At 38.3% G+C, this 24,349-nt stretch overlaps 1 protein-coding gene across 10 annotated transcripts in view; it reads left to right on the top strand.

Moving 5' to 3' along the window:
* Positions 1–24,349, top strand: part of PHF21A (PHD finger protein 21A) — a 141,404-nt gene that overhangs the window by 14,534 nt on the left and 102,521 nt on the right. For all 10 annotated transcript variants that reach the window (XM_063331866.1, XM_063331860.1, XM_063331867.1 and 7 more), the window contains 2 exons: positions 18,414–18,454; positions 24,095–24,230. In XM_063331866.1, the coding sequence (XP_063187936.1) occupies positions 24,177–24,230 (54 nt within the window). In that variant the 5' untranslated portion in view covers positions 18,414–18,454; positions 24,095–24,176. The remainder of the gene's footprint in view (positions 1–18,413; positions 18,455–24,094; positions 24,231–24,349) is intronic.

Below are 24,349 nucleotides of genomic sequence, written 5' to 3'. Positions count from 1 at the left end.
TAGAACCCTTAATGGCACTGCTTGTGGTGTCTACTGCTGTCTTAGTGTATTTGTGCAGCTCAGGAATGTTGGCTTATGCCCCTCTAGTGTTTCATTAGAGTTGTTCGTGGTTTGAGACTCTGGTTCTGCATAAGCCTGGGGTTGACTTTCAGCAATAAGCTGGTTTAGTACAGTCTCTTTAGAGAGTTGTTTTTATGTTGTGACATCTCAAATCTGTAACAGTGGAGACAGCTTCAAGGCCAAACACAAGGCAACTTCAGTAACTACCGTGTCTCATTTGCTACTCTATGATGTGACTTCTGTGAAGTAGTATTCTGGTTTTGGTGATCTCTTGATTTATAGATGGGTGTAATAAAACTTCCTGGAATATCTTCTTGAGTTAACAATTTAGTGATGGGCACGTTTCTCCTGTTCATGTGCATTTAGTCCCACTTAAATCACCACTGCTTAATGAAATGATGTTTCTAAAGTAGTTCTTAGGTATATTGCCTTGGCATTAAAGGTCTGAGATCCAAAGAGATTGTGCTGGCTTGCACTGCTTTTTTTCAGAGAGAAGACTTTGAATTCTTGTACTCCATGTTGCCAAAGGAAGCAGTTCTGCTTCCTATGCAAGTGTCATGGAGATGTGAAGTAAACCAACATGAGAACTGTATTACATCTGAAAGGTCAGCTTGCATCATCACTAAGACCAATGGCTCAGGGTTGCAGGCAAATGGGCATAAATTTGGAGTCATCCATACAGTTGTCCAGTTCTTCTTTCATCTCCATGCAGCCTAATGTGTGAGAAGAGAAGATGCATCAAAGTCATTGCCTCTATTTTAGAATCTATTGGAATCAACTGAGTTTTCCTGTGCAAAAGGAGTATCAGCAGATATGGGGGAGAGCAGAAACTCCCCTTGAACTTAGGAGGGGAGTAAGAAGAGCAGCATTTTTATTTTTTTTTTTTTTTTTATTGTGAGCAAAAAATGTGAATGATACTTGAGAAGTTTCTTGATACTGCTTGGAGCTCTCTTATACCTTGCTTAGTACTATAATTCGCCCTCAGTGAGGGATGGGGCACTTCAGAAAAAAAACTTTCCAAGTTGCATATCTGGAAGACAGATTATGCATCTGTGATAGGCTTTACTGGTGCGATGGAGAAGAGAGATATATTGCCCCATGGATGATCAGCAGAAGCACTGAAGCATGCGTAAACTTGGTACACACACATATGTTATGATTAAATCTTCTTGCATTCCTCTTGGGGATACCAACAAATTCAACCTGAAACATTCAGCCTATGACGGCGTGGAGTGAGGAAAACATCTAGTAAATTTGAAGTTCCCAACTACAAATAAGAGTGCCAATTTCTTTGAATTGTTAGTTTGTAGTGCTATTTGTTGCCTGTGTAGTTTGCACAAATGATCTTTAGGATGACAGGGGCATTATGTTGCTGTTTTCTTTCAGCAGGAACAACTTCAATGCTATTATTGGCCTAGATAACAACCCCCCCTCCCAAAACAAAATGAAAGAACCTCAAACCAACCTGTGTGATTCCGTAAGCAGAAGGTTATTTAAATAACAAAATCATACTACCCCCTATGTGAAATGAAAACAAAATGTAGCACAGCCTGAAATTCTTCTTTTGTTGTCTTTTTGTGTGACTTGAGAGATTTCTCATGCAAACTGGATTGTGGTCAGCTTTCTCACCAGTGTAGCTGAGCAATAATTTTATTGAGGCAATGTGTGCATCTTTGTGAAACTGATCACAAAGCTTCTGCTCTTTCTTATACGTTTTTATCCCTGATACTTGCTTGTTCCTGATAAGGACGATAAGCTTATTGAGTACATCCATCTTCATCTTACTGCCTACAGCAATACCGAAAGGTGGTGTATACCGGCCACTTGCTTTATTTTCCATACCCATTGTAATTTGGGCTCTAGAAAATGAAACTTCTGTGTTTCTCACAGATTGAGACCTGCTTGTTTATCCTACATGGCTTTCAGCTTGGCTATCTTCAAATGCTCATCTGTCAGAAGAGAAGGAAGCTGACAGTGATGAGAAAGCAGACATTCACCAAATTGTTTAGGCAGTGCTTTCTAGCAGGATTAACAGTACTTCCCAGCAGAATTCTGTTCGATGTTTGTCCTGCGCCTCAGCTTGGGGTTATGCATTTTCTGCGACAGTAGTACTTCTTCAGCTAGACTTCCTTGTTAAAAAGGAGAGCATCCAGTACTGCTCCAGGGTCAGACAGGACCTGATGACTTTGGCAAGTTCAGTTTTCTTGGAGAGGAGTCAGACATACATCTACATGTTCCCTTTGAATCCATTGGTTCAGGAGATCTTTCCTCTGGTCAGCTGGGAGAAAGCCAAATTGTTGCCAATCTGAAATGGATCTTGGCAGTTTTTCCAGCAAACATCCATGGCTTATGTGTAGTACTGCTTTCCAACTTTCTGGGCCTTTCTCTGTTAGGAGAGACTAACTGCCTGAATCTCCTTGGGTTGACATCCTGATTAGTGAGGGGCTTATAGGAGAATTTTTTCAGTAGTCTGATGGGTTATGTAAAAAACAAAAAAAAACCCCACACCCTTGAATGCTTAATGATGTCTTTATTTCATTGTTGCATTATGTTACACAATAAGCACAAACCAGTTTGATTTCTGCTTCAGAAGTTACAATTTCTGCTTTTAACAGTACATGCTTGAATTATAGCCCGGTTTGTTTACCAGAAGAACCAACGTCCAGAACTACCCAGGACATATACTGGTATGGCTGCTCAACGTGATTAAATGTAAGAACTAACATACTGTGCTGGACCAAACGTCCATCTAATCCAGCATCTTGCCTTTATCAGTGGCCAGCAGCAGCAGCTGACTGAACGGCGTAGGAAATGGGTGAATTCTGTCAGCTGCTGAAATATTAACAGTAAATTTCTGACAGACGCGTGTTTAGCTGCTGCCTGAGATGGAAGCTACATTTGGGCTATTGCACTGTGAATAGCAACATCAAACTATTTATAGGTGAATTTGTTTGCTGGCTTTTTGAACTCGTTTATGTCTGTGGCTTCCATAGTGTTCCACAGCAGCGAGTTCCATGCAGTTTAACTGCATTTTCTGTGTGCGTGGTGGGTTGATACGAGAAAAATAGTTTCATTTGTTTTAAATGTGCTCCCTAGTTGTCATTCCTCTCTGTACCATTTCTAGCTCTCCCCTTTTTGAGGTGGGGCAGCCAGAATTACGTGTAGCGTGCATCACAGCAGAATGTTCCCTGTTTGTTCTTTTTCTAATGCTTTCTGAGATTTTTTTTTCTGATTTCTTGCTGCTGGGAGTTGAACTGTTTTGCTTGCAATAATCTCAAAATCTTTTTTGTAAGTAGTAATGCCTAGTTTAGACTCATCTTTGTGTATTTATAACTAGGGTTATTTTTTCCTCTGAGTATGCTACTTTGCACTTGTCGACACAGGACAATATCACAACAAATGAAAATCAGTCATTTGGTATTATCAGATCCCCTATAACTCTTTGAAGTTTGCTTTAATTTTAACTATCTGCAATAACGGAAAGCACCATAATCTCTACAACCTCCCTTTTTGCCAGATCAGTTAAAAGTAGGTTCACAGACTCAACCCTGATCCTTGTTATGGTAACTTCCCTGTGTTTTGAGTGTCTAGTGTTTTCTTTATTTTTAGTCTTTTAATATATTCTTAAGAAGGGCAAGGTCCTCTTACGAATTTTGCTCTAAGGTGATGTGAGATGTACAAATCTGTTCACCTTCTTTTTGTTTTTGATGCAACGTGGTGTATGAACTTTTTGCTGTTCAAGATGTGTACATTCCAAGGTCCCTATTCTTTTGCTTTGAAGTTGGGTGTCCAAAAGCTTCATTTCATTAAGATTACAATCTGCTATATGAATGCTTAGATGTGTGTTCCTCAGAGATGCGAGATTTTTTTTTAATTTTTTCTTTTCCTAATGCTAGTTTAAATGGCCAGTGAGTTGTAAGCTTAGTACTGTGAATTATATCACCTCTTGTAGGTAGTGGTATTCCCTGCCTCTTTTTTTCAGTTCTTTCCTCTTCCAGTTTGTGGAAGTCCCTGTACTCCCATTTTTAACTAAGTCTATCATGTTTTTGTTATGACTAGCTATAAGTTTATGTTTTTAATAAATATCAAGAATCCGCTGCTTATCTCCTTTTGTGGTGTTTTTTTTTTTTTTTTGTCATAGTAGTAGGATTTTCATAGTTTTTGTTTGAAACTCTGGTTTCAAAGCCAAAACTTGTTACTCACACAGCATTGATCTCAATGAGGGATAGATATTACGGTCAGTTTTAAGGCAGTTTGGCTGCCAGGCAAAGGGCATATGTTAACCCTCACAGCTTTAATCCTCGTTTAACTGGAACATCTCAGTTTGATTTTTTTTTTTTTTTTTTTTGGTGGTGGTGGGGCAGAGTTTGTATTAACTAGTTGAATTTACAGGAAAGTGGGAACAGACACTTTTCAGAGAAGTATTGTTAGAAAGTAATGCTGCTTTTGATATTGTGCTTCCACATGTGAATTTACCTTTCCCTTGCTGCTCTAAGTATTGATTGGGGATTAAATAATTAGACTGACAGAGTAGTACATGTGTTCTTATCATATCTGAGGGGCAGGAAGAAGGGCTGTGACAGACACTTCTGTCCAGAAGACTTCTAGCCCAGAGGGCAAGAAGACTAATGCTTCATGTATGAACATGCAGATGTGACATCCAGACTGTAACAATTTGCCTGCTGTAGGGATTGCATCCTTTACTTCAGCTTTGCTCAGTGTGTATGGATTGTGTGGTTTTTCACATATCTAGGTGGTTTAGATTATTGTTGAGGGAAATCAGTCCCCTCTCAGCTTCCTTGCTGTTTGTGTGTTTGGCAATTTGAATTATAATTTTACATTATTATATTCAGAAGCTCTTAGCAGCTTGTGCTCTTGTGTGGGTGCATACTTGTGATGCTTGGTAAGTTGTGGGAAAAAAGATATATTTTTTTTTTTTGGTTTGTATTAATCTGTTGTGGAATTTGAGCGATTTCTAGCGTACTGTGTGACTGCAGCAGGAACTTGGTTTAAGCAAAAAGTTTAATTCCTAAAAGCTACTTGTATAAAATTTTTGTGTAGATTTTGGAAAAGCAGAACTGACAGTTTTACCTGCTCATGAATGAGAAGTCTGAATAATATGTTTTGGTTTTGTAGCATGTGTAACCTAAGCAGCTGAAGCTTGTTTTGGTTTTCTTTCTCTACCTGGACAAACCATTGTTTTGTGTATTAGTGAACTTTACTCAGGCAGTTCTACAAACATGCAAAGCCAAGAAATGAATACTTGCATTGTTATGAACCTGGTATCATTATTAATTGTGTGTTTATATTTGGAAGGTGACTTGACAGATGCTGTTCAAATGAACTAGTTCTGAAATTGGCAGCACGTGCTGCTGCTGATCCCAGGGTCCTTTGGTCTATTCACTAAACCACCATCCTGTCCTCTTCAGAAAAAAAAAAAAGTACTTCTTAGCATTCTGCCTTCTTCCAGGAGTGTGTGTGTGTGAAAGGATGATATACAAGCCACTTCCCCCACAGAATCTGTGCCAGGTATTATGTGCTTGTTAATGCAACTTGAGAAAATAGAAACGGCTGAAATAATTGAAATTCTTAATGTTTCTCCAATAGATGATTTGAAAATATGCCATTTAGCACAGGCTAAAATGACAATAGGGACTATTATTCACTAGGAGTGACTTCCGAGACATTAATTGCCTCTTGTTTTAGAATTCTTTAAAATGCTCGTGTTTGTTTTGGGAACTTAAATACCTCCTGCCTGGTACAAGGATATATGTTTTCTTGCAGCAGAGGGGTCTGAGAAGGCTGTGGAGAGTGGCGTCCTCTCGCTTTTCCTTCCTTCTAGGGCAGGTGTTTCTTGGAAGACAAGGGATTGAAATAAATCTTGTAATTTAGTTCAGGTATGTTGTGCACAGAATAGAAAAGGGGGAAACAGCTGCTCAAAGTTTGAGATCAGAAAACAAATCTGTAATGGGGAAGAGAAAACAGGGCTTTCCAAGGTGTGTATATGAACTTGTATATAAACTTGTTCTCACTTGTCCATCTTTTTTGTGTTGGTTGTTGCCTAATAATGAGTTCTTTAGGACTCTGTCATAGATATTTTATTTATCAAGTGTGTCAGGGTTTCCGTTGCAATGAGCTAGTTAAATCACTGTTTAAATAATTATATATTTAAAAAAAAAAGTTGCATGCACTCTGGGTTGTCTGGGAAATCTTTTATTTTTGAATTGCTGTGGACGGTTCTCTGGAAGGAGCAAACCGTGGTGATTTTTTTTTGTTTGGTTTTTATTTTTTTGGGGGGAATCTTTTTTTAAGAAAAAGTACAATGAAACCATTTTTGCCTCCAGTATGCAGGTGAAGTATGCTTTTCTGTACTTATGTCTAAGTCTGAGGGTTCTTTAAAGTCTGGGTGTTGTGGGATGTTTTTTGTTTGTTTTAGTTTTTTTTGTTTGTTTGTTTGTTTTTTTAAATACAGTATTCTGATATATGTTTGACCTCCAGAATGTTACCCCTTTTTGTTTGGCCTGGTGAAGATGAATTTTGAGACATCATCTGTACATGCTGTTGTGTTTCCCCAGTAGTTTTGTGTCAGTCTCATGAAACGGTGTTGCATCAAGTACTTTACCCAAAATATCATTCAGGGTAAAGCTATTAGAAAATGTGGTTTGTATCTCCATATTTTTCCATCTTGCCTGGATGAGAAAGTTCACGTTATAAAGAGACAAGGCTTCACTCCCCGCCCCACCCCGAACCTGAGTGTTGCAAAGCTACAAGGTATATTAGGAATCCTAAGAGGAGAAAAAATGCTGAATTAGATAAAGTAAAAGGCTTAAAGTAGTTGTCAGAGTGGGATTAACCTGGCAGAGAAATCAAGTTCTCTATAAGAGAATACTTGAGGTACTTAGGCCATGACTTAATTGCACTTTTATTTAATAGCCTTGTATGAAAATAAACAGGCGAGTAAGGAATTGGTGTTGAAAGAGAGGAATGTGTGAATATTGATCCAGTGTTGGACTTCTGTATCTGTTGAGAGAATGGGGAAATCTGAATGTTCATAGAGCCCGGCAGGAAGCAAGCGAGAAGAGGGGATTTTTTTTTCCCCTTAGAGGTATGCTGTGAAAATGGTGATGCAGCCTGTCAGACTAAGTCCGGTTGCATTCAAGGAACAAAAAACAACAGCCGACAATGGCTCAGAAGCTGCAGGGTAGCTGGTGTAGTAAAGAAGAAAAAAATAAGGGCCAGATCTTGCATGGTAAACTGTGATTCCCTTGTAGCAAGCGGGGGGGGTAAAGGTGATGCTGGAATGATCTGGTAGTTTAAATCTGAAGGGAAATGAGGAGAAGGGGTGGACTCCTGCTCATCTGCAGCAGCACTGCACGCAGAGCCTACCTGATTTAGGCCTAGCGACAGTTGCGTTGGAGGCCTTGGGAAGGCAGGAAGCGTGTTTTCTCAGTGTGACGTACTCGGGAGTGTGTACTGCCTGCATGCTAAATGCGAGTGGATGGATTTGACTCCGCTTATAACAGTTCTAAGAATGTAATGAAATCCCTTCTTGCTTATGCTTTTATTTTGAGATGGAGGGGGAGAGAAAGGAGCTCTCAGTATTCTGTTTAGTTCAGAGTTTGAAACAAGCACGTTTTGCCTAATTCTGTTTACTGCCTTTTTATTTAGACTACTTGTAAAACAAGCTGATGCCTTTAAGTGCTCTATCATAATTTACCAGTACACAGAACGAGAAACTAATGAAAACCCTAATGCTGTTTATTTTCTTTCTTTAATCTACACACAGAGCATACTGTACTTATTGTTAGAAGGTCTTATGCTGGTGGTTTTTGTTGTTTGTTTGTTGTTTTTTTTTTTACTGGGTTTTTGTGCTCAGGAGATCAGGAATGCCAAAATGACAACATGGTGCAATGAAGTAATAGCTGGTGAAATAAATAAGTTTGGTCAAAAAGCAAATAAAATTCAAATGTAGAATGAGAATGTTTTTTAGTAAGTGTTAGCAGGCTGTACTAAGAACAGGTGTTGTATTTATTCAAGGGGAGAGGAAAATGTGATACCTTCCTGGTAGCAGCAGAGGATCCCAGCTGCCTTTTAAAGGGTTCAGAGCACCCAACAGAATCAAGAGAAGTCTGAGACTTTTTTTTTTTTGCATAGAACTGTGTGAAATTAAATAGCCGGTATTCTTTCTAGAAAAAAATAATCACTTCTAGCAGGTGTGAAGCATTACCTTTTTCATCTTGTTCTTAAAATCTGAAGACAGATTAAGAAACAAATGATTGTTCTTTGATATTTTTGTCATGTGAACATCTGTTCACTAACAAATCACTTCTGTATTGTCTTCTGACCATTATTTAGAAGCCTGTGACATATTAAGAGCCAGTGATGTAAAGGCAAGAATTTCTGTATAGTTTCACATGTTGAGCCATCTCGCTTCCTGTTAAAACAAAAGTTCTACAGAAGCTAAAATGAGCTTCTGTGTTCTTTTAAGTATTTTTCAGTATCATAAAATACAGAACATAAGAATGTACATTAGCAGCTAATTTTCAAGTTTATGCGGCTGTGCTTTATAGACATGAAATGGCTTATTTTTAATGTGTGTGCTAAAATAATTAAATTGAAGAGGCCAGTTTGTAATAAAGAACTGTGCCAGACAGGAAGTGTGGACCAGTACTTGTTCTAGTATATTGACAAGGAAGCTGACCCATAGCAAAACCAGCACAGGTTGGTTTAGTTTTAGTGTTTAAAGTAAGTCTTAAATGCTGATTTTTCTCCTTGACCTTTTTACACAGTCTTTTCCTGGACAATACAGTAAATGCACAAAGAACTGTTCTCCTCTGTGCCATAATGAGGATAAGCAGAAAATGGTAGTGATTTCTATTCTGCCTGAGTAATAAGCAGGACATACAGAATTCAGACGCCTGTCAAACTCAGATGCCTCTTTTTCTCTGGTCATCCAGTAGGTCTTCCAGTCTCAAAATTAAAAGAACGTGTCTGTGTGACTGCATCACTGAAACCATAATTGACAAGCCGAACTTCTGGCCAGGTGGGGAAAGTGAAATGGGAAAATGAGTTCTTGATGACTGTGTTTATTTAAAAAGAAAAGGAGCGAAGTGCTCAGCCTCTTACCCACTATAGATGGCACACTGAAACTTGATGGTACACTGAAACTTGATGACTGCTGAAGGAAGGAAGGAGGTCTTCCTTGTGCTGCTAGCCCAGTGCTCCTGCTGCTGAAGTTTGTGCTTCCCAGACCTGTCTGTGAATCACTTCAATTTTCTGCAGTGTGACACCCCCTCACCTCCCACTCCCCCCAGAAAAAGATTGGGGACTGCTGGTGGTACAACTGCACAGCTAGAAGACAGCGTAAAGGAGAGTGCCTTGGTCATATTGACTGCCTGTGGGAGTGTTCCAGCTGCAGGATGAATTATGTGAAAGTGGAGAAGCTGGAGGTAGAACTATAAACTTTGAGCAGAACTAGGATTTACTTAAACCTCTTGATGTACTGTTAGTCTAATCTTTCCTTGTGCATGCTTGAAGAACTATCATTCAGTTAGCAGGTTTCATAACACACTGAGCTTTGCTGGAAGTATTCTATAAATACGGAAGTATAAAAGATTACCTGTTGTTGTAAGGTGCCCTACCACATAATCACTAATCACAATTCATCTGCATTTTTTAATGTTTGCTTATTATTACATGTGTACCTAGCTTCTCTCTGATATTTGTCAGAAGGTAAGATCAGTAGAAGCTTGTGTAGCTCATCTCCATACATCTGTCACTGAAAATCTCCCTCTTGCTCTTTGTGATTCTTAGCCTGTGATGCTTTAAACTGAAAGTCCTTGTGATTGCAGGGGTTACCTTCTTATTCATTGTAAGTGCATGTTAAATTTCTTTGTTCAACAAATTTACACATTTTGGTTTTCCATTTCCTAATTTTAAAATGCATTGTGTAATGTGTCTGTTTCCTGTCTGTTGCATGCAAGTTGCCCTTCATCAAAATATGTTTGACACAGATTTATTGCCTTAACTGATATTCCTTTAAGTAGTTTTCGCTATACTTTGTAACCATGGAAATGGTGTATGGATAATATTTATAAAGTAGAAGGAAAAACAGGGTGTCTAATGGGACCCCTGCTGTTCTGAAACCTCTTCAGCAAAAAAAAGTCCAGACTCTTGGGATTCCGTATAAATGTAATAGGAAGTCTTCTGTAATGCAGAATTATTTTTCTGGAATATATGTATTCACTTTAAATAAATTAGTTCACACATTCACGTTGAGTAGTACTTTAAAAATTGACATTCTTTCACCTCGGTTCTCTCAGTTGTGTAATGAAAAAACTTTGCTCTTCATTGAAGTGCTAGATTTAAGAAAACCTTATTGCATTTGCAGTCACTCTGTGCTAATACTGAAACTGAAAGCTTGTTTTTGCTTGCTGGTGCTGTTCTTAAATGCTTTTATTTTGGACTGGCACTTTCACTGTTTCCTCTCTAAAGCCTGGAAGAATGAGCAAAATGCTCGGTTACTTTGAGTTGTATATACTTCCTTTATCCTGCCTCCTCTCTCCAAGAGCAGAATCTTTCCCTTCCTTAACTGCTGAGGATATGTGGCCGTGGGAGGGGATTGGTTTGTTTTGTTTAATTTTATTCCTCATCTCCAGTGTTTTGCTCTCAACTTTTTTTCACTTGTTTGGCATTTCCCCCTGCTGGCAGATTGAGTTAATAGCACTTCTTTCAGCTGTGGAAATGGAAGGCTGTAGTTGTCCTTGAATGTCACTGTTTTGTGGTCGAGGCGTTGGCTGCTTTTCTGATTATTTTTTTCTTTTTTTTTTTTTGGTGTCCTCTGCACGTCTCTGGTAGACAGATAAAATCCAAAGAATAGTTTGTACAAGCAGGGGATGTGCACATACCTGCAGTTCTCCACATCAGAATTGCAGCAGCACTTCCAGTGATAGTCAGAGAGACCTCTAGTTTTGCATTTCATGCCTGCAGTCTTGCAGCACTATCCAGATCGTCTCCTTTTGTACTCTGGACCTCTTCCCAAAACTCTTAAGGCACTTCTGCCATGCTAACGCATCGTTCCTGCAAGCCAGTTCTTTCCAAGATAAAGTGGATTGCTAGAAGGGGAAAAATAGTTTGGCACTCAATATGAAATTTCTCATTATGTTTAAAAGAATAAAACAAGAAATTGGAGATCCCTCTGTTCTTAAGGGAATTTAAGGGGAAAAAATACTTTAATCAGTACTGGAGTGAAGTTTTGTTAATTTTCTCTTGTTCCTTGCATCTTCAGTTGTTAAATCAATTAATAGGATTTCCTGTGTGTTGTCTTTCTAGAAAGTAGCCTTCTTGCCTCGTCACAATTCCTTTTCCTTTATCTCCTTTTTCCGAAACAGTCCTCTGTCTCTGAAGTATGAAAGAAAGGCAGAAACTTCTCAATGATTGGAATGAGAAACTTACAACACACCTTAAGAATAGCAGAGGTTAATGAATGGATGTTATTAAAGAAAAACCAACTAACCAAACAAAAAAAACACCAAAACACTAACCTCCAAATAACTTCCCTTTGAATTTCTTCTAAATTTTGAGGCAAAGGAGTGGGCTAGTACAGGTGGGCGGGGAAAATTCCTAGAATCATATAATAGTTTGGGTTGGAAGGGACCTTTAAAGGTCATCTAGTCGAACCCCCTTGCAGTGAGCAAGGACATCTTCAACTAGATCAGGATTGGGGCATCTGGCACCTCTCTAGGCAACCTGTTCCAGTGTCTCGCCACCTTCACTGTAAAGAATTTCTTCTTTATATCTAGTCTAAATCTTCCCTCTTTTAGCTTAAAGCCATAACCCCTTTTCCTATCGCTACAGCCCAGCTAAAACGTTTGTCCCCATCTTTCCTGTAGACCCTCTTTAAATACTAAAAGGCTGCAATAAGGTCTCCCCAGAGCCTTCCTTCTCCAGGCTGAAGAACCCCAACTCTCTCAGCCTGTCCTCACAGGAGAGGGGTTCCGTCCTTTTGATCACTTTTGTGGCTCTCCTCTCAACTCCTCCTGTTTTCTGTTGACCTATCTTTTTTCCCCTTCCAGCTGCATGTATACTTTGTAAATAAGTTGAAACTAATTTTTAAAAAACCATAAAATTCCAGTTCTAAGACTTAACAGATTAACTGACTTTTTAAAAAGTTTAATTGATAAACTTTGTTTTTTTTAAAAAAAAAACCACATTTGCAGCAACTTTATGGAATGTGGCAGAATGCAGCAAAGGTTTTTAGAAACAAACACCATGCTCTACCTTCCACTGATTTATATCTTTGCATCATGTAAGTGCTTTAAGTTTTGCAAAAGTTTCCCTGGTTCCCTGCTTCAGATATGAAACTCTGCTGTTGTGATGTTAGTAAAGTGTAAACTTACACACTCAAATAGGACTAGGGTTTCCTCTTAGTGTATGTATAGATAAACAGTCCTCCTACATAACAAAGTAATTCACCAAAATAAAAGTTTGGGTTGTTCAGCTTTTTACATGAGCAGGAATTTAGCCATGCTGCATAGAAGGTGGCTTTGTGTTTGTCTAAGACTGGTGAATGGTAACTCGCTGAGAAAAGTGAGGCTTAGTGTTCTTGTTCGTGTTTCTCTCTCTGCAGTACCATGACTTTTGAATGCAACAATGCTGTAAAACATCCCCATATGCTGATTTCTGGGTACAAAGAACCGAATTGTACTGATGATAACTTTATGAATGTTAGAAGTGATTAGAATGGGAGTACATTGAGCTCTTGGTAGCAAGTCAGGAAGAACTTCTGCCAGGCTTACTAATGGTGATAGGTTAGAGAGGCAGACCTGCAATTTTCTAGCTTAATTTTTATTTAACAAATAAAATCTGTTTTCCTGAATGCCTTATTTGTCATATGAAACAAAATAGAAAAGCAAGGAGTTGAGTTTGCTGTGGGTTGGTTTCGTTTTCTTTTAAATGGCAGAACCTTACTCTTTTTCCCTTAGGAGGAGGGAAGTATGTGAGAAGTGGGAGGATGAGTGTTTTACTTTAAACATGGCTTAAATGGTTAATGCTTGGCAAGTTAAATTAACTTTTTCCCTTTCGAAGTGTAAGTGGCTTTAGGCAGTGCTTCTCTGATTCAAGAAATATACTAAGGCTGTTCAATGCAGAGGGGTTTGTGCGTGGGTAAAAAGTGCAAAGCCACATACCTTAAAGCTGCTTGGGTGAGAGAGGCGATCCTGGCATCTTAAAACATACTTGTCCTGACTTTCTTCTAGGCCAAATGTGGGTTTTTATTTTGCTGTAGAGCATGATCTCATCCCCCACCCCACCCCCTAGATGCCAGGAAAGACTGTGTTCAAGAAGAGTTACTAGTGCCTATCAGCGCTGTAGTGGCAGCGCCAGCAGAGCTAAGAGGATAATCTTCATCTGCCTAAATGTGTTTGATGGCCATGGCAAGTTTTTGGTTCATATTTTAAAAATCAGGTTGTGAAGTGGTTTTGGCTTTACAATGGGGATAGTCTTTTCAGCTGTAACAAGTCTTTTGGCTCATTTTCTATATGTTAAATATAGTACTGCTTCTGCAAAGACAAATGATGGCATCACATGCTTCCATTTAAGCTTACTTTGATGGTTTTCTAAACTGTTCTAGAGAAGGTGAAGCAATCTGTCCCCAAATGAAATCAGCTTCAGGTGTCTTAAACTCCAAATTGCATCTATTTCATGGCTAATCATCGCAGCAGAGGAACCTGGAGGCAGAATTGGAGATTTTAGTTTGAATACTGTAGGTTGTCTGTTGATAGAAGATCCAAGCTCCTTGACCGTTTTAGTGGGAATTATATACTGGTATTGGGTGGGGATAGGGAGGAGAAAGAGAAAGAATTTATAAAGGAGTTGCGCAGATGGACAAACTGGAAGGCATGGCTAGTACGCTTCAGTGCAGTCTCGGTTATCTTGGGCAGCCCTGTTGGTCCCTTTACCATCTGCCTGGCACTTGTTACTGGGCTGACTGGGAGTTCTCCCAGCTGCATCACAACGGCAAGATCAGATTCCCCGCACTGGCACGTGGGAGGCTTGTTTTTAATCACAGAAGTGGCAGCGCTGGCGCTGCTAACATGGTCATCGAAATATGAGCCATATAATAATGTAATTTGAAATAGCTTGTATACCCCCTGTCTGGGCTGTGTTTGGTCTTTTTCTTGAGACTGCAGAAATCCTGTCCTGTTGAGGAATATGAGTTGTTTCATTTCTGACCTGAAAATCACAAGAAAGTAACTGTTATGACTTGTTTTCCCAGAAGATACTGGTAGAGTGCTGTCTATATATGATGCCTTTCAAGTATAGGAAGAGAGCTGTTGCTTTGAGGAGTTCACATCTAAAGACAGAGGTCCAGAGAAAACTGTTAATCCCTTCTGCATGCAGTGTACTTTGCACCAAAAAAAGTATTAATTTTTAATTTTTTAATTAATGCTTTACCATTAATGTTGTCAAGCAATGCTCTGAAATGTGAAAGAATGTCATTCTTGCAAATGCCTGTGCACAATAATTAGTCCTTTTTCATCTGAGTCCATCCGTTGCACTGAACAAGACCATGATCCTATTGGCAAAAAGTAAAAATTACATAATTAAATATTGTAATGTGATATGTACCTATAAAGTTCCTGATTAAAGTTACATGCTCTAACAGTAAACACCTGCTGGCTTCCAGAGTTAGGAAAAATGCCAACTAAAAATCGCCAAATGTGACTTTTCTCCCAGTTTTTCCAGATGAGTCTCTGGTTACAGTAGCATAAGCTTAAGCTTTACTGTATGAGCTAAAGGTAATAAGTATCTGATTGATGTAACCAAACATCTTAATATACAGATACTTAGCATTTATATAGTCTTAAACCTTCAGATACTGTGTGCCAAAATGTTTAACCACCATATGTAGTTCTCTGATGTCCTCAGGGGCTACCAAGCCTTAAACATAGGAGTTTTGTGTTTGAGGTCTTTGTTTTTGTAACAGTCCCATGAAATGAGTAACTTTTCTCCTTATTTACAAACTTCAACAAAAGGCTTAAAGTTGATCTGCCGAATATAATTGTTCTGGTAATGGTGGTGTATTTTTTCCTTACATGTGTTGTCTAGAATTGTTGAAAATGTTGAGAGCCTTTGTTTTTTTGGGAGGGGGGGGGAATGTTACTTCTTTAAGTGTGTGTATATATATCAAACCACCTTTACTGTTAGTAACACTAATATCAGATTATCAACAGACAATGTCACTAAGAAAAATGTATTTGTAGAGCTTTGGTGTTTTATTTGGTTAGTGCTAGTTTTAATTGCTTTTTATTTTTAGCTTGTCATAACCATAGGTAAGCATTGCTCAAGCTTTTCTTCTGATCATATATATGTTTTGGTAAGAAAGCAGTGTTCTTAATAGAAAGCAGAGGTGGATATAGAAATATGACTCCTAGAGCTGGGGTTTTAAAACCCCCCAAATATTGCAGAATATACTGTAATAATCTGAGAGCTAACCATGCAGACTCATAACTCAGGCAGCTTACAGCACTTGTTTCTAGAGTCTTCAATGGGCAACCTCAGTAAAATGAATAGCTGAGATTTTGTGATACGTTTCTACTTGCTGAAGTTTTTGTTAAGGAACGCTGCGGAGTGCTAAACTGTTCAGACTTCTCTATTGATATGAATGATTGCGAGCTGTCTAATCTTAACTTTCTAATGTATTTTGTAGTGAGAGTGAGAGAGGCAGTGTGAGTTTGTATATGTACTCTTGCTGTGAACAAGAAATAATCTCATTTCATCTATACAGCAGATCTTACGTGTTACCTTTTTCATTAATATTATTCTGGGTTAGTTCTCAGTAGCCACAAATGCAGAGAATTGTCAAGAACCAAAGCTACAGATTTAGCTGGTCATAAACTCTTCTCTACTGCAAAAATGTTAAGAGCAATGGAAAACATAGGTCTGTTTAAGATGCTTGGAGTTAGCAATCTTGGATGTTTGTTCTTCACTTCTCTGTCTCAATTCCCTATCTAAGATAACTTGCCTGTATCAGGAACAAGTTTTTCTGTGTCTCTCGTTAGTGTGCTGCTTATGAGGAAACCAGTTCTTTATTTGCTGTAGAGATTAGATGTTGAATTTAAAAAAGCATGCAAACTGAAAAATCAGAATGAAATTATTCAACTGATACTTCATTCTTTAAGCTTGTCCTCTCTGCTAAATGAGGCAGAGATGCCACTAAAAATGCTATACTTGCATGAGGGCAGAATTAAAATATTTTGTATTTCCAAAGGCTTGACTTTCAAACGTTACCCTGTTCTAAACACTTAAGAAAAAGCCTGCAGTAAATTATGTACAGAAGAGGATGCAAATGTACTTCCATTCCCTGTCTAGGTCCTCTCTAAGTGACTTCTCCAAGGCAACACAGCAAATCACTCGGATAGTCACGATTAAACTCATGGTGTTCCTAACTTTGTCCTCGGGAGCCCCTGGGTTGTCAGCCTGGGGTTGCAGCCCTTCGGAGTGGTTAAATGCAATCCAAAAGTTTGTAACTGTGCAGCTTTTCTCTGCACAGCTCAACCTTGATGAAGTTAGGGTTCTGCTATGGAGACGAGTCTCTATGTAGGGAGGGAGAAAGGGAGGAAGGAACAGTTAATCATGCTGTTATTTTTAAGTGACGGTTTTCTCTTCAGTTTGTGTGTACTTGTGCTACAAGTAAACTGCTATTTTTCTTTTTTAAATAAAAATCATGCTCTTTTATTCCAAGACTGTATTTGCAGATGTGTAGTACGAACTGTTTTGTGTACCTTTCCAGAGTCAGTCATCTACAGCAGTGAGGTCTTTTTACTATTATTTTTATTTTTTTTATTAATAGCATGGAGCTGTACTTGTTGCTTGTTGAAGAGAGATGGTTAGTGCTTGTATGATGACAAATGTTCCTCTATAGATTTTTGGACCAATGAGAGAACTGATTGATAGTGGGAGGTCGACATGGTGACTAAGGTCTTAATGTTGAAGAAGAAACAACTAGAGTCTGATAATCACACCTGTCTCTTTGGCACCCTCAGCAATGAGGGTGTTTCAAATTCTGTAGTATCCAGAGCAAATGCACTTAATTTGAATATAGCCTCAAAACAGTCCATCCTCCCCAGCTCATATCCTACCATGTTAGCAGTTGGATGCTATTTAAACTAACCTGAAATTGCTCTAAAATGAGTTTAACAACTTATCTTCTGTAATACTTTGTTGTTTAAAATGCACAATAAAATGTGAGACTAGAAGAGTGACAATACGTACAGTCACTACCAGCAATAGGCTTCCTGTTTTCTTTTCTGTTCTGGATGTTCATCAGTACCCTGGTTCTCCTGGTCAGTAAATGTAAACTCCTCCACTTGTGCTGGTCTCCACTGAGAGTGATATGATTATGTGGCTTTCTACTGCTGTATCTATTTATAAGGCTGAGGCTTAAACTTCTCTGCGATGACTTGCGTGTGGATAGAAACATATCTGCAAAGATCTTATTAGCTGTGGAGTTGAATCTTAAAATAGCCTAATATTCTAGTATTTTACTAGAAAATTGGAGTATTTTGGAGGCTTTTTTTTTTTAGCATCAGGCAAAGTAATTGAACAAATGAGTTTATCATTTATATTTTAGCTGTCTTTTTAGGACTGACTCACAAGTTTTTTATGATTCATATGAGGATGATTTAAGAGGTACTACCTTGCTCTGCTGCTAAATGTTGTTCTTCTCATGACACGGGCAGTGTAATGAGCAGTGTATCTTCTCGGCCTCCACAGTTCATGACCTAGCATATTAGCTTAAACTGCCATTGATTTCAGTTTACATTAGTACTCTGGGATTTGAGCTCTAGTGACTGTGCTGACACACCACCTGCTCTACCATCTTTGTTGTGCTGGTATAACCTCAAGCAGAGGTGGTGGGCAAATGTCTGGGATGGGTAACCTTGTCATATTTTGCTGTGGCAACTGTGACAGGGCTTGTGATTTAGATGTTAATAAATGTGATGAAGAGGAGGTATTTCCCCCAGAGGAGGGGGACACAGGCCTTGCACAGAACTAGAAAAGCTTGCACCTGTAATCTCTTCTTCTCCTAGTGACAGTAATAGTTCGTATTTTAATCCAGATTAGAACTGTAGGTATCCTTGTCTTTCCGTGCCATATCAAACAGATTTTTCTAAGTGGTATTTTATAGTTAGCTTCAGCATTTAAAAAAAAAAAAAAGGCCAAACCTGAATCCTTCCCCAAAACCCTAACACCCCCCCCAACTTTCCAAATCTGTGAATTTTCCTTATATGTTTCAAACTGTAGTTAAGCTGTTTGTAATTGTATCTTTTGTTCTTGTTTTTCTTTTGTAGGAGGGGGTAGAGAGCTGAAGGGGATAACTTTCTTAAAACTGGTAAGTACTTCTTCCCAGGGCTAAGATGGTTTACCTAAGAATAGATGATACGAAGAGCTGGCATCCATTCCTGAAAAAAAATTGATGTTTACTGAAACTGAAATCCTATCTATTCTTATATTTAGAAATTAAATCTTAGAAAGGAAATGTTACTGATGGAAGCTCCAGACCTATGAATAAAATCACTGTAGGACTGATATTTGGGCCCAGGGGTCTGAGTACAGTGAATGTTTAAATTCATCTACTCAAAAATAATAATGTTAGATGTAATGTGTAATGTGAAAAGCAAATTTATTTGGAGACATTTTTTGGCGCAGAAAGACTTCTGTCTAAAATTCTAAGTTATTCAGAGTCCTTCCATACACACAGAAGGCATTCCTGGCTTTTGTGTGGGTCCTACCTTTGTTTTTTTATATATATATATATATGTATATATACACACGTATGTGTATATATATTCACATACGTGTATATATATGTATATGCCTTGTCAGCTGTGTTTCTAGTGTAGTTTCAAAATAGTCATAGTTCAAATAGTTTTGGGGATATTTTAGAGGTTCTGATATGGATTGTATTTAATTGAGATAATAATAGAGAAGTGCTAATGCACTTACCTGATTATTGTAGAGTTTAAGATTTCATTGAGTCTCTGAATATTTATATAGTATATAAACACCTAATACCTTAACTGCAGTGCATTGGGGTACTTATCTGAATGTGAAATTTTAAGTTTTGAAGCAACCACACAAGAAACAAAGGATTATTTATAACAAATGCGTGCCAGCAAGAAATTGTATGAAGGACTGCTGCCTTCAATAGTTGAAATCAATCCAAGGAATGGCAAATTTACATCTTGCTTTCAGTGCTCTTTCTGGTTGAGGCTTGGAAGTATGTCTGGATGTAGAAGAGATGCACGTACTCCACAGTCCTCTGCTTTCCTTTTGGAAATCACCGATTCTAGCATTGAACAAGGCATATACAGGTTTTCCTTTAAAAACTAATGGGATGAAGGATGTTTGCAGACCAATCTATCCATGCAATTTCAATCATCTGCAAGCTTTTTAATTAAAATAATTCTGCTGTCATAAGACTAAGGTGGAAAATGCCATATGTTTTATGATTAATCCAAGGATGGCTTTATACATCTTCAGATGTCGTATTCTAGATAGTTTATAATGCCCCTGGACTTAAGTTTTTAAATCTTCCCTTGAAGTTCAGTCTAAAAGAATAAAAGTTCAAAAATATTGAAGATCTTTGTACTCAAAAAATGCGTGACCACTTGCCTATGTAGTTCTGCACCTGCTTTCAAAGGAAATACTAGCAATATTTAACCAGCTGCCCTCATAGGTATTTCTAGACATTATTCTACATAAACCAGAAAAGTACAGTCTGTGATTTGTTGGATGTAAGGAATTACCACTTTTTCCTCTTTTTTTTTTTTTTTTTTTTTTTTTTTTAAATTAACATTGGTTAAGTGTTTAAGATACTTCAGGGGAAGCTTGGACAGGGATAATTTAGGACAGGTGTTCCTGCTTGGGAAAGGAAGGTACAAGTGCATGTTCTAGAGTGATTCAGTTACAGGGTACAACTGAATAACAACTGTATAATTTCATATTCAGAAATCATCAACTTGACCAAATTTTTAATTGAACATCTTATTTTAATGTGTTCTCCCACCCCACTAATGATTTGGATGCTTAGAACACTTCAGAGCCTCGTAATAAATTCTTCGCTGTCCTTTGCCTGTTGCCTTATCTTTAGAGTGGTGATGCATGCCTTGGCTGGGATGCCATGCCAAATATATAGTATTTTATTTGTAATTTATCAAAGTTCTCATAATTGCGTATCCTGCTTCTTTTTTTTTACTATGGAGAACACTGGTGCTGCTAGCTGACAAATATAGCAGCTGGCAGAGGTGATTGTAAAAGATCATTCTTTACCGTGTGGCCTTTGCTGATGAAGCAGCATTAGTTTCTCTTTCCTTACATGTCAGACACTTGGTTTTTGAAGAGGAGGTTGTTTCCTATGTTTAAAATGTGCTTCAGTGTAACTTTGCCAGCAGGAGGTATCTGGAAGTAGATGATACTGCAAAGTGAGTTGCTGTGAGGCTATAATGGGAATGTTGGAGGAGGGGAAGTAGGAAGGAGTCAAGACTTAAAAAACCTATGAAAAAAAGGTCAAAAGTTAGTTAATCTCTCTCACCTTTTCTTAGAAGCTTCAGTCTTATGAATTGAAATTAATTCTTCAGATGTTATAGTATGGCACCTACTTCAAATTTATACATGTTGAAGGAATAAATTTTAAGGAATCTTAAGACCTGCTAACTTCTTAAATTACAGTGAAAGAAAAATCTGAAATTGTAACATATTTCGGGATGGAACTGAATGATTGGTATGTTACTAGAATTGTTTTGGGTTTTTTACCTGTATTGGGAGCAGTACTCCTTAATATCTTCATTAATGACATGACAGTGGGATTGAGTGCACCCTCAGCAAATTTGCAGATGACACCAAGGTGAGTGGTGCAGTTGACACACCTGAGGGACAGGACGCCATACAGAGGGACATGGAAAAGCTCCAGAAGTGGGCCTGTGTGAACCTCATGAGGTTCAACAAGGTCAAATGCAAGGTCCTGCAGCTGTGTTGGGGCGACCCCTCGTATCAAAACAGGCTGAGGGATGAAGGGATTGGGAGCAGCCCTGATGAGAAGGATTTGGGGGTACTGGTGGATGAAAAGCTGGACATGTGCCAGCAATGTGCATTTGCAGCCCAGAAAGCCAACCCTATGCTGGGCTGCATCCAAAGAAGCATGGCCAGCAGGTTGAGGGAGGTGATTTTGCCCCTCTACTCCTCTCTGGTGAGGAGTACTCCACCTGGAGTAGTGTCCCTCAGCACAGGAAAGACTTGGACCTGTTGGAGCAGGTCCAGAGGAGGGCCACAAAAATATCAGAAGGTTGGAGAACCTCTCCTGTGAGGACAGGCTGAGAGAGTTGGGGTTGTTCAGCCTGGAGAAGAGAAAGCTCCAGGGAGACCTTATTGCGGCCTTTTAGTATATAAAGGGGGCCTACAGGAAAGATGAGGACAAACTTTTTAGCTGGGCCTGTTGTGATAGGAGAAGATGTAATGGTTTTAAACTAAAGAGGGTAGACTTAGACTAGATATAAGGAAGAAATTTTCTACAGTGAGGGTGGTGAGACACTGGAACAGGTTTCCCATTGGAGGTGGCAGATGCCTCATCCCTGGAAACATTCAAGGTCGGGTTGGACAGGGCTCTGAGCAACTTGATCTAGTTGAAGATGTCCCTCCTGATTGTAGGAGGAGTTGGACTAGATGACCTCTAAAGGCCCCTTCCAACCCAAACTATTCTGATTATTGCAATATATGTTCCTCAGTATGACAGTGAATTATATTTGTTCATGTCTACACCCCTGTAAACATGGCTAGGCTGAGCAACTGCTTGCTTCTGCAAAGCACTATCGCTTTGTTCTGAAAACCTCTTAAAAAATAGTTTTGAAAAATCTTTCTAGCTGTTCAAGGCATCTATGAAATTAGTTTGGATTAGTTTTTTATGAACCATCAATACTACAGTTTCTATCTGTCAAATTAAGTTGCGCATTGATAGTAGTTGCTCAATCTTTATACATTTTTTTACAGAAGTACTGTGTCATTTTTCCCATGAACTAGTACTCGGCTTTACAGTCACATGTATTAAAATTATGGATATTGTTTACATTCTCAGATGAGATAACTGTCTCTTCTGCTGTTTTGCACTTAACTTTGAAGTTAATATGGAGTTATAGAGTGATACCAGCTATTCATCACTCATTGAAGACACACTGAGAAAGAAACTATGGTCATATCTGCCTGTATCTTTACCCCAAAATCGAATTTCCAAGGCTTATGAAAGACTTTTTGCCCCTGCAGTGGGTTCCAGTTTTCATTAGCCAGTCTCCCATGTGGTTTTCTGAAGCCTGGTTTCTTTTGAAGCTGCAGTGGTAGGAACTTAATGCAGGCTATAGTTGTTCTTGTCAGTGAATGGAAGTAATAATCCGGGGTTCTGTTTTCTCATTACTGTTTGTGGTAATAGAACAGGGAACTATATGTAATTTCCATGTATCCCTTGATACAAATTACAATTTTATAGAGAGTAGTGCTGCAAAGGCAGCTGTTTTCTCTCTCTCTATGTAACATGTGAGAGAGGCCCTTGCCCAAGGTCATTTCATATGTTGACTAGAAAGTCTGATCAGGCCTTTGTTATTTAAATAAGTAACTTTAAGCTAACACCACAGACAAGGAGTTTAAATAGAATGCTTTTAAAACCCCCTTTACAGTCTTCTCTTTGTAACACATTTATGTTTGGAAAGAGAAACAATTAATCTAAATAAAAAACAAAACAAACCAACAAAAAACAACACCCCCCCAAAAAAAACCCTTTTATTTTTAGAGTTCACGAACTTGTCCGGCACTTCAGTATACTGTAGTGAGAAAATGTTAAATAAAATTCTCTAACTTATGGGATTTACTCTGTTTTTACAGCCTACGTGTCTAATCTAAACTGTCAATATCCTTTTGAAAACAGTGAAGTCCCATCATGAAAGCCTCTGGGTTGGCTACAATACCTGTGCAATAATTGTGAGCAATTTTCAAAAAAATAAAAAAATAGGAACTATTTAACACTCCAGCAATTCTTTAATGTGTGGTGTCTGGATGGAAAAGTGACTGGAAAGATTGCTATATAATGTTTTCCGATGGCTTTTATGTGTATGTATGTATAGATGTTTTTTCATCCAGTTTTTACACAGGTTCCATTGTGATTTGAACGTGTGGCATAGAGACAGCAATCTTAATCCTGTTTCAGAAGCTGATACTTTTAACATATTCCTGAACAAAAATCTTGTGTCCAACTTTCAAGGCTTTTAGAAGTATAGCTGATAATGCTTTTCTGTGTCAGAGGTTGGGGGCATTAATTTGTTTGTAGTACAAGTGAAGATAGTAAACTCATGTTCTACGAGTAGAATTCCAGTAGAAGTAAAAGATTTCAAAATTAATGGTTTTGAATAAGCCTTGTGCTGCTTTACATCAATCTTGTGTTCCTTCAAAATAGGTTTCAACTGGAATGACTAACTCAGCACAAAGTTTAGGCAGTGAGTTATTAATATATTAATGTTTTTCTGTCAAATTGCATGCCGACCATCCCATCTAAGAACAGCTCTATAGTATTGGGGAAGTATGTTAATGCAGTACATCCTGTTTAACAATTTATTGCTGTTTGGGTTGCAGAATTTTAGTCTCCAGAATATTTTCTCATCTACACAGATTTTTAAAACATTCTTGGTAGTTAAGTTTTTCTAATTTAATATGCAATTGCAATAGGATATTGGTAGGAAATAGCTGTCTGCAAACTAAGATAAGGGACAGATATGTCAACTTTGGGATATGAGGGAAGTAACAAATTTGGCTAAATGACTCCAAGGCAGGCATTTTATGCAGCCTGTAGATTTCTTGTGTTTGAAACGCTGTATTTAGGCTAGAAAGCTGTAGTTGAATATAGTTCACTACTGAATTCTTGCTCTGTTATAATCTTTTTTCAAACTGACTTTTCTCCTTCACTAATGAAAACAAAACCTTTATTTTTCTATAGCACTGGTGTTAAAGAGGAAACCAGAAACTAAAGGCACTGGAATCAGCAAAGATACTTCTAGAGAAAGTGGAGAAGGTAGAGAATGGAGCTGCAGACTCTACAGGAGGCTCTGAAAGTGGAAATTCAGGTTCACCAGGTAATTTGTATTCTTTCTTGCTTTTATACTTTTAAGTAATAGCAGCACTAGTGTTGCTGATAGTATTACTACTAATGGCAGCATTAAGTAATAGTGCTACAACTATAGTAATAATTGTT

This window comes from Chroicocephalus ridibundus, chromosome 4 (genome assembly GCF_963924245.1).
Source record: "Chroicocephalus ridibundus chromosome 4, bChrRid1.1, whole genome shotgun sequence".
NCBI classification, from domain to species: domain Eukaryota; kingdom Metazoa; phylum Chordata; class Aves; order Charadriiformes; family Laridae; genus Chroicocephalus; species Chroicocephalus ridibundus.
Note: the sequence above shows the minus strand (reverse complement) of the source record. Positions and strands in the feature narration are given on the sequence as shown.